Raw genomic sequence first — 11,205 nt, forward strand, 5'->3', positions numbered from 1 at the left:
CATTCCATCCCCCAAGCTATCTAAAAGTCTGTCCCAATCAATTGGAAGGGAGCAGTTGGAAAAATCCTGTTTTTCCAACAGTACATTTCCAAAGTCTTGGCTTTTTTTCCCCTTTCCCCTGAAAAGATACTGGAAAACATCATGCCTGAATGGAATGATTGTTGGAGATAAACTCTTTGAGGCAAGGTTTTCCAAAATTGCAGCATGCAAGGCATCCACACTTGAACTAATTAACTCCTGGGTAGGCTTTGGGTTTAAATATGCTCTAAAAAGGGAAAAAATCAATAAAGACAATTTATTTTTGGTCAGATAGAGATAGATACCTGTACAGTTGAAAAATGTACTTGAATTTTATATACAAAAATGCCAAAGATTAACCATCAAACAGGGAAATTGAATCACTAAATATTGCCTATGACAATAAGACAACAATCGGTTTATTTAAAAAATTAGAATTTTCAAAATATTTGCTTTCACGGGTTTTAAGATTGTAACATCGGAACTTGTGACTAAATTATTTGATCAAATCGTAGAATCTCAGAAATGCTACTGTCAAGTTCCATATTAATGCCCAATGAGAGAACTTATCTTAATCAAAACACCGTTCTCACTTCAGTGCCAACGAATTAAGGTTTTCTTCTGGTTCCCAAGTGTTGGAGAGGGAGCCGTAGCCCTTCCACTTCACAAGATATTCAACCTAAGGCGTAATTGAGATATATTTTAGCCTGATTATTGACTGACTCCATTTGAGTACATCAGATCGGACAAACAAAACGAAGCAACTTACCTTGCCTTTGCGGTTTCTCTTTGAAATCACACGTTCCACCTCATAATATGGTCCCTTGGCTGATGATTTCAGCCTCTTTTGATCATTAAAAAAATCGGCAGTGCTCAAATTATTCAATTCGCGGTAAAAGGAACACGTCTTCTTAGCCGCCATTTTTAGATCGAGGCAACCTTAGCAGCTATTCAACATTCGCATAAAATGAGCCTACGGTCGGAACCGCTGGCTGTCCTTGATTTCTGGCCATGACTAGTTGAATTTCCTATAAAAGTGCGGCTATTTATGTCAAGAAGCCCTAAAAACCATACTGTGAGCAAGGAAAAAGCAATAATATCATCGCCTAGGTATTTTATTGAAAAACTAAGCATTAATTGTAAGAAAAAGCCATTGCGTGTTTCTGCAAATTAGTTTATTTATAAATGTGTAAATGGTTTTGTGTACAATATCAGTATATATAATTCTGATACAAATCAGTTTTTATACTCTTTCTGTCTCAATATAATTGTAAATACCTGTACCTTAAGAATAAATGACAATGTTTTACTATCATGTCAATCCTACCATTAATAAATCTCTGACCTATATACAAGATATGCTACTACAATTCACAGGTGGCATTATTAATTTTTCTTCTCTCGTAGTCTTTTGCTCTTCCTGTTTTCCCTGAGATCATGTTCCCAATAGGAACTTTTCCTTTTACTGTAGGTTCTCTTTGCACGCTCACTGTCGCGTAGATTCCATTGTCTGGACTCAAGCTTAAGAATGTCAGCAGGAGCATCCCATTTGTTAGATTTTTTGTGAACTATAGCCCTGGCCATATCATTGTTTTTTTCAACTCCTTGCCCTGTAAACAGTTTGATAGTTCTATAGTTTTGCAGAAATATGGGAATGTGGTAGACCATAGCATGCATGTATGGGGTTACATTAGCTCTTTTATAGCCATGCCTTTTTTCTCCTAGTGATGTAAACAGATTCACCCATTCCTTTGCTTTCCAGAAGTAGTCATTTATCATTTCTGTGGAGGGATTCCTGCAGGTTACAGTGCTATATATTTCCCTAAACTTTTCCCATACAGTTTTTACTACTTCAACTGTATCTGGCTGAATAATCCCATTGAGTTTGGTTGGAAGTTCATTAAGCAATTTTTTCTTGTCTGACCCCAAGAGGCTAGTAAAATCGTATTGCCCAGACCCTTTCCCATCAGCATTTGTTTTTTCCCATATGTCAAAGGAGACCCCACATGATCGAATTGCTGCCTGCAAATTTTTTAGGTGTTCATTTTTTTGTTGACATTTCCTCTTGTCCCAGTTTTTGCTTCTGTCCCAGTCTAAGGCATCCCGAACCAAATTTTCTATGAGAACATCTGAAATCCTTAATAGAAGGTGCAGTTCATCCAACACTACATGATCGAGCTCTATATGAAGTAGAGGCTCATGTTCACAGCAATATTTGTCATTTTGTTTCTTTTTCTTTACTAGTTCAAACATCTCTGTAAGAGTTCTCCTTAGATCTGGAGATTGATAATGGTCTAAATTGAAGCTTGTGTCCCACCTCATGTCTTTGTGTATTTTGCACCATACACATGCATAGTGTGAGGTAGCACCCTTCAAACCCATCACAAGTAAAATGAATTTGTAATCGCCCCCTAGGAAAAATTCCAAATTAATTGATTTGCCACCCACTTCTATTTTCTTCTTACTTATAAGAGAATTGATGTCCTTGAAGACATCTTCAAATGACTGCCTTAAGGTATTGTAGTGTTCTTTACCCTTCACAACAGCTATGGTGTGGTTACCTTTTGCTGCCATAACTTCATCATCTGAATGGAGTAGGGCAAAACTCATAAGTATGAAACTAGAATTTCTGGTCATTCTCGCCCCATCCCCTGAAATTTTGATTTGTACATGATCCACATGTGGATGGCTTGCCACATAGTCTTGAACCCTGTCTCTCAGAAGGTCAGTGAATGATGTCTGTGCCCCTTCCGTCTCACCGGGGGTGGAGGTGATATGACAGATGTCATTCAGCTGACTTCTCCTTTGCTTTACAAGGTATGACTTTGGCAAGCCATCAACTACCATTGTAAGCTCATGATAAAAGTTGTCTCCAACACAAAATTTATCTAATAAAAATAGCACCTTTTCTACTTTGGACTTCTCCTCTTCAGACAGTGAGTCAAATGCATTTGAGTTCCCATTGTAATTTGACATCTGGTCTTCAGCCATTACTGTGTGACTGATGCCAGTCTTTTGCTCATTCATAGTCATTGACTCTAGTTCCAGTCCAAATGACTTTGCAAACCACAAAGCAGTTTTGGCTCTACACATAAATTCCTTTAAAGTGCGAGACTTCTTCTTCACCTCTGATATATCTTTCCCCACATAAGTTTTGTCTGAATTTTCAATTTTCTCGAAGTAATGTTGGAGTTCTTCATTCTTTGACTGAAGGTTAGACAAACTTTGTTCCTTCTCTTGAATGGCTAAATACATTTCTGCAAATAGCTGTTTACTCTCTGCTTCAAGATGCTGGTAATTCTGCTTCCACTCCTCCAGTTCATCTCTAATAGCCTCAGTTTCTTCCCTCAAGCAAGTTACTGAAAGTGTTTGTCCTTCAAAAATGTGGAATCTTCTCACTTTTGAGTTAAGTTCCTCTCTCTTGCTACCTCCTTTGGCCTTTGCATATAAATTCTGGACCATTCCAGCAATTTTTGCAAGGGTATTGTTTACTTCTTTTCGTATTTGCTCATCAGCAGTTATGGCAAAGGTATGATGAGGAATACAATACTCAAAAAGGTCAACATAGGTGTATTCCTGGACTGCTGCAGTGTGGTGTCTTTGACGTATTGACTGTACAACTCCGTTTTGTAACAACAACGTAATCTTTATTGTGTTTTATATCGTCTTACCACATGCTCGCTCTCTCCGCTACTATATCCCATAATAATAATGAACATACGGGACACTACATCTCCCCCTAAGTTATTAAAAAAAAACAACCAAGTAATAAAGTACTCGAAAAGAAAGTTCAGAGTCTCTTATTTTCTTCTGAATAATTTTAAACTAGGCGCGTACATAATCTTGCATCCAGGAGGGCGCTCGCTTGGCACGCACAGGGCGCGAAGCAACTGAAGGTAAGGGGCTAGATACGGCTTCAGATGTATCTGTTGCTGATTGACTAGAACTGAGATTTGGCTGATCCTGTCGGGGTTGCGCTGGTTGCTCGGCTAGGCATGGCTGTGGATCTATTTCTGCTTTTTTAACAGTCCCAGGATCCATAAACTTTTTCGTATGAGCAATGTTGCGCATCTTATTGTTCCCGTTTGTGTCTTGTAAGATGACGGCATTTCCATCTTTACGAGTGACAATGTAAGGTTCTGGCTCATAGTTTGGTGAGAGCTTGTTTTCACGTGTCTGCTTTAACAGTACCTTGTCACCCTCCTCAATATTGCTGTGTTTGGCTCCTCGTGTTCTGTCTGCATACTCTTTCTGGCTGAGTTTTGCACGAGTGTCTCTCTCTCTCAACAACTGTTGCCAATATGCTTCAGTTGCACGGTCTTTGGAGAATTCGACTCGTGGAAGTTTGTCACGCAGTTTCCTCCCCATCAGTAGTTCTGCAGGTGATAATCCAGTAACAGTGTGTGGGGTAACTCTATATTGGAAGAGGAAGTTCTCAAGAGCCTTTTTCCAATCTTTTCCTTCGACGCGTGCAATTCGCACTATCTTCAAAATTGTTTCATTTGCGCGTTCCACCTCTCCGTTGCTCTGTGGCCAATAGGGTATGCCCTTCTTGTGGTCTATTCCCAGGTATTCTAGGAAGCCCTCAAATTCCTTTGACGCAAATGGTGGTCCGTTGTCACTGCGCAGAGTTTCTGGTAGTCCATGTGTTCTGAAAATAGCTTCCATGCTTTTTATCACATGTCGGGCATCTGTCTTCTTTAGGAGAATAGCCTCCAGCCAACGAGAATAATAGTCGACAGCAACTAAAAGGTGTTCACCGTTTGAGATTTCAAGAAGGTCCACTGAGATCTCCTGCCAGGGTCCATCAGGTAGACTGCTTGACCTCACAGGTTCTGGTTTTGATCTTGGTCCCACAAGTTGACAGGGGTGGCATGAACGTATGGCATCCTCCACCTGTTTGTCCATTTGTGGCCACCACACTTTTTCCCGCAACCTGGCTTTAGTACGGACCATGCCCTGATGACCTTCATGTGCCAACATGATGGTTTGTTTCCACAGGCTCTGAGGCATTACAATGCGAGTCCCTCTCATCACTACTTGTCCTACTACCCACAGTTCTTCCTTAACTGCTTTGTAGGTGGTGCCTGACAATTGGGTCCAGTCACCAGTCATCACAGCTTTGTGCACTATCCGTAAAGTTGGATCATTTGCTGTGGCAGTCTCAACTTGCTTCGGCAACAAAGCGGCTGGTACTGCTGCACTTGCCACGCTGTACGCAAAATCTTCCGTCTTTCTGGTGTCGTCATCTTGAGTTGAGCCAATAGGCAGGCGGCTGAGGACGTCTGCCGGATTATCTTTGCCTGGTATGTGCGTCAGCGTGTATTGAAATTGCTGCAAGTATAGGAGCCACCTTTCTATCCGGGCGGATGGAGGCTTCGACTTTGTACTGAGTACTGTGACTAGCGGCTTGTGGTCAGTGCGGACTTCGAATTTAATTCCATACAGGTACAGGTAAAACTTCTCGCAAGCCCATCTGACAGCTAGAGCTTCTCTTTCGAACTGGGAGTACCTTGTTTCAACGTTGCTAAGCTTTCGGCTAGCGTAATATATTGGCCTGTAGGTCCCGTCTCGTTGTTTTTGCTCCAGAACTGCTCCAACTCCAACAGGAGAAGCATCAGTTGTGAGCCGTGTTGTGGCACCTTGCCTGTGGTAGGCCATCACTGGTGCTCTGGTTAGCAGGCCCTTGATTTCTTGAAAGGCTTTTTTTTCTTTTGGACCCCAGTGCCACTTAACATCTTTGCCGGTTAGGTCCCACAATGGACTTGATATGGTTGCAAAGTTTGGGATGAACTTCGCACAAAACTGAACTGAACCGAGAAAGCTTCTTACTTCAGACTGGTTTTGGGGCGTTGGTGCTTTAACGATAGCTTCCACTCGTTCACTGGAGACTTTTAATCCCTCGCCAGAGAGTACATCACCCATGTAAACCATGCTGCTAACACCAATTTCACATTTGTCATAATTCAAGGTGAGGTTTGATTCTTCCAGTTTACGCATGACTCTGTCTAAATTCTCATCATGTTCTTTGTCGTCTGCCCCTACGACTCGCAGGTCATCATGGAGATTGTAGGCACCCGGGCAGCATTTAATTACTTGCCACACGATCTGCTGGAATTTTTCTGTGGCCATGTTCACGCCAAAAAGCAGGCGTTTGTACCTGTATAAACCATCAGGCGCAGCAAATGTTGTGATATCCCGAGAGTCTGGATGTAGCTCAATTTGGTGGAAGGCCATATTTAGATCTAGCTTTGAGAAAACTTTGGCATAGGAGACTTCTTGGAGTGTCTCTTCAACTGTTGGTACTGGGTGCTTCTCCCGTACGATGGCCTGATTTGCTTGCCTCATATCAAGACATATCCTGATGTCACCATTAGGCTTCTCCACCACAACCAAGGGGTTCACCCAGCTGGTTGGTCCCTCCACCTTTTCAATGACATCAAGTTTGAGTAGTTCCTCTAGCTTTTCGGTGACCTTAGCTCTTCTACTAAAAGGGATTCTGCGTAGTGGCTGAGCGACTGGTTGAACACTCTCATCAATGTGGAGTTTTAGCTGATATCCTTTGAGCTTGCCGAGGCCTTGAAATACTTTTGGAAATTTGGACTTCAGAAGGGCTTTTCGGTCAAGACTGTTTGTGAGGCTTTCCATGCTATCAGATTTGACATCACAGCTATTAATGGACACGCCTACCCTTAACACGCCCAGCAATTCGGAGGCTTCGCGACCAAGTAGCGTCGCTGCCTTACCGCACATTACATAAAATTCAGTATACAGGGATTTGTGGGTCTGTGGTACTTGTACGTTAAAAAAGTATTTCCCTTTAAGCTGGAGAGGCTGTACAGAAGCATAAGCATAAACTCTCTTATTGCAGTCCAACAATCTAGCCTTGCCCCCCGATACAAAATTAAACATTTCCTCTGACATTAAATTACAGCTAGCACCAGAGTCTATAACAATGTTTACAAGCTTATCTTCAATCATGAGTTCCATGGTGTTCTCTCCATCCGTGCTCCCGGTGCTGAACACGTAGAAGTCATCACTGTTTACGCGCTCGTCTGCACTCGCGTCTTCGCACACGTTGTGTACATCACGTTGCTCCTTTGAATTTCCTCCTCTTCGTCCACGGCTAGGTTTTGTTCGTGGGTTTCCACGACCACGACTTGAACTTTGGCTGGGGTCTCGTCCTTTATTCTGCTTGGAGTGGCAGCACACTTCAAAATGACCGATGTGCCCGCACTTTCCGCATTTGTGGTCACGTGAGCGACGGCATTCTTTCGCGAAATGACCCACTTTATCGCACCGCCAGCATTTTCCCCCTTGTTTTGGATCACGGGACAAGCTGTTTACGTGGCTTTCGGGAATGAGTATAAGCGCTTCTTTGTCATGATACTGGCTAACGATTTCCATGAGTTTGCTGAGAGGCAGTGTTTCCTCACGGTACAATTTTGACTTGAGATTTTTGTCCTTCAGAAAAGAAATGGCGCGATCTCTCACCTGGTTGTCCCTTTCGCCCTCGTAGTCACAATGTTCTGCTAGTTTCTGCAGGCGAGTAATAAAATTGTTGACGGTTTCACCAGGTAATGGAGTAGCCGCTAAAAATATTTGTCTGGCCATTGGGGCGTTCTTTTTGAGCTTGAAGTGTTCTGAAAGGCAGTCCATAGCTTTTTTGTAATCTTTCGCTTCGCCTCGTGTTGTAGCAGGAATGGAATTATTGAAAACATCTCGGACTTTGGGGCCGGCTAGGTGAAGTAGTAGTGCTCTTTTTTGTGTGGGGTCGCTGATTCCAGAGGCAGTAACATAAAGCTCGAATTCTTCTTTCCAAGTTAACCATCTTTGGGCGAGTGTAGCTGGTTCGCCGACGGCGTCGAACGCAGGTAATCCAGGTAATCCGCTTAAGCATACGGCCATCTGTGCGAGTTTTGTCCACTGTTTGAACTCGTTTCCACTTCAGCAGCCGTACGGCAAGTTGAATATCGTTTATCCTCGTCGCCAAATGTGGTGTCTTTGACGTATTGACTGTACAACTCCGTTTTGTAACAACAACGTAATCTTTATTGTGTTTTATATCGTCTTACCACATGCTCGCTCTCTCCGCTACTATATCCCATAATAATAATGAACATACGGGACACTACATGCAGGACTTAGATCACTGCTAGTTGATGCTGACTGATTAGGCTGACTTGCCACAGCAGCTGTCTTTCTAACCTTCTTCTGCAACCCTAGGAATTCATGCCAAGCCTTTATCAATGGATAGGGAATATCCACTGCCACAATGACATTTTTTGTGACTGCCTTTGCAGCATAATTTAAAGAGGGGCTTTCGATGCTCAATTTCCATTTTAAAAAGGATTCCAGTGGAGGTCTGTCAGACATTCTATAATTTTAAATTTTACGTCTACTAATAAACGAATTAGTTCCAAGCCAAATCAATGTTCTGAGACTTAATTTCACACTACAGGAATTGTGCGAAGGCCATAAACAGCAAAAAATTTGCATTTTATCACGTTTCTGGAGCCTTCAGTGGCTCTTAAACAGCGGTAATTGCCTATTAAAGCTTCACAAAATGGCGGTTTGTTGACACCGATTTCGGAGGTTTTCTTGTCATGATTAAGACACATGTTTGCACCGCTTTGCAGCCAAATTTTCTCAGCGAGATGCTCTCATTCGAAACTTGAATTTCCGCATTATTCAGATCTATTTCGCCGAATGTTGGAGAACTTACGAGCTTTCAAATAGCTGTGGAATTGAGGAGCAACCTTCGTAGAGGAAGTTAAGATGTGTGGAGTTGGTTCATGGACACGTACGGCAAACTTGTTGGGAATGAAAGTATGTAATCAATTACCAATTTAAGACCGCTAAGTCGCCACGAAAAGCCCAAAAGATGGTCCACTGCTGCCGAATTTTGGCACGTCGTTACTGCGAGCGACTTTGCGTGAGGTATGTTTAGGGTGTTTTATCATGTTTTAGATGTGTGGAACTTGACTTTTCACATGTACGATTTAATTACAAATGGATTTCTTACTTCTCTCATACAAAGCTTTTATGAAGCTGCCATATTTAAAGTCCACAAATTGCTAGGAGTGCGCATGCTTAGGGGCCATGTTGTCCTCGATTTCTGGCCATGTCCTCTTCCTCTTCATCGCTATCGAACAGCTCTTCAAGGACATCGTCATCTTGGAAAGAATATTCGCTTGAAGATGATAAATCTGATCCAGAATTGTCGCTCTCGTCACCCGAAGACATTTATAAATGGCGAAGTTCGAATTTTTATCTCGTTGAACTTTCAAAACAAAATATCTCGAAAACTTTGTATGAAACCGCGTGGTGATAAAAACACGATTGCATTACTCAAACCCTCCCTAGGAAAATGGCAATATCTGGGCCCCCCAATTGCTAAAAAAAGCCTGGTTACAGAGCGGTAATGTATGTAAATTTATTTGGCCGCTAAAGGGGCCACGAGTGTTGCAGTACCTTTTTGTCAGTGGCCTCTAAAGAGGCCACCGGTGGTGAAAGGGCTAAAGAGTGTTTGCTACTTCCTCCCTGTAGTGGTAAAGTTGTCAGTTAACTGGTTTGTGTGCCTTTCTGAGCTGTCTGATTTCTACAAGGTGAGAATATTCAGAGCATAATCCCACCCATTCTGCTTTTTTTGGCTCTTGTTGGCTACTGAGCTTCTTGGATTTGCACTTAGTTGAATTGCTTTGTGCCCTCTCTTTAGGAGGGTGTCTTTTATTTTTAAGTGTCAGTGATTAAGCTCTGTAATCACCAAACGACAACTTCATCAAATTTGAAGGAGAGGAGCAAATATTACAGTATTATGCATATACAAGAGAACCTTAGTGGATAACTGTTCAGACTACTGCTTCTGTCAATGCACTGGGTTTGCTACAACATCCATACAGTAAGATTATTGTCAAATAACAAAGTGAAATGACAATTGCAGCAAACAATGATGAAATAGATACAAGTTGTCTACAGTCCAATTTCTTGGCTTGCAGGAAAATAATTTTTCTGGAATCAGCAAGACAGAAACAAGTAAAAGCAGCAAAAACCAAAAGAGTTTGAATCCATGGTTGAACGCTATTTTGCAGGTCTTGGAATCTATCTTTCAGCATGGTACAACAAAAATAGCAGCAAATAATGACAAAACTGAGTACTGATTGTTGACAGTTCAACTTCTTAGCTTGTTATGCACACTTCCTAATTAGCATATTTATCTAATTTCCTCTAGAATTGTATCTGTAATTGTATTTGGCCTGAAAATAATAATACAATAGTCTGTTGTTTGTTTGTTTGTTTTTTAGATGACAGCCACGTTCTTCACTTGGCTTTTTCAAAGTTTTTCTTTCTTTATATCAGTAGAAAAAAATTTAATGCAATCTTCTAAGGGTCATGTGGCGGCCCAAGCGATTACCTTCCTTGCTTCCTTTTTGGTCTTTTGTTTGTCTCTTCCACTTCCTCCAACTTCACTGTCCTTTCCTCTTCATCATTAATTTCAGGCCTTTAGGGCAAATAAGCATTGAAATTTCTGAGTTAGTCTGGCTGTTTTCCTCTTGACCCAGATAAGCGTATATCTCTTGAAGAATAGATGCCTCAACTATAATCTTCACCTTATCATGCCTTCTTGAAATTATTTCTTTCCATTGTAGTGAAGGAGGTCAATTATTTGTCTCTGAGGAATGATGGCTAGAACTGATGCTTCTTTCATTTTTTTTACATAAATTGACATGACTGCCATTTCCCATTTGAATTAAAAAAATTCATGCATCAATTGTACTTTAAACAGCATTTTATATTTTATGCATTCTGAATTTTTTCATGTTGCCTTGTATCCCACAAGAACATGCTGAGAGGAGTGTGACGGAAACGCTTCTTGTGTAGAACTGTGCTGTGATACTTTTTGTGTGTTGTGTCATGTGTTCCCTCAGCAGTCACTCATTTTACAGCTCTCCTATATTTTTTACTCTGTTTGATATCAAACTGCTCTATCCTGGTGATACCGTTTGCTAAGAAAAACAATGTTCCATAGTTTCCAGGTTGATCAGTCATGTTCCTGATCAACTGCATAAAGAAGGTGGAGTGTATTTCCCTAATCTGTCTGTTTCTCGGTCGAAGAATCAAATTGTTGATGGGTACAAAATGCCTCTCATCTGGAAATACGAATGACGGCAATGATGAGGACGACGA

At 41.5% G+C, this 11,205-nt stretch overlaps 2 protein-coding genes across 2 annotated transcripts; both read right to left on the minus strand.

Annotated features, from left to right (window-relative positions):
- LOC149050227 (uncharacterized) lies at window positions 1-1,367 on the minus strand (the record flags this gene model as incomplete). Its single annotated transcript, XM_089192273.1, has 3 exons — window positions 788-1,367; window positions 612-697; window positions 1-265 (listed from the first exon to the last, which is right to left on the minus strand). Coding segments are annotated over exons 1-3 (504 nt in total), but the record flags the coding sequence as incomplete, so codon positions are not given.
- LOC149050228 (uncharacterized) lies at window positions 1,184-10,288 on the minus strand. Its single transcript, XM_089196678.1, has 2 exons — window positions 8,154-10,288; window positions 1,184-3,602 (listed from the first exon to the last, which is right to left on the minus strand). The coding sequence occupies exons 1-2, from the start codon at window positions 8,392-8,394 to the stop codon at window positions 1,405-1,407; spliced, it is 2,439 nt and encodes an 812-aa protein (XP_089052804.1). The 5' UTR covers window positions 8,395-10,288; the 3' UTR covers window positions 1,184-1,404.
- Between the last annotated feature and the right edge of the window lie 917 nt (window positions 10,289-11,205).

Source organism: Pocillopora damicornis, chromosome 2, assembly GCF_964200805.1.
Source record: "Pocillopora damicornis chromosome 2, jaPocDami1.2, whole genome shotgun sequence".
Classification (NCBI taxonomy): Eukaryota; Metazoa; Cnidaria; class Anthozoa; order Scleractinia; family Pocilloporidae; genus Pocillopora; species Pocillopora damicornis.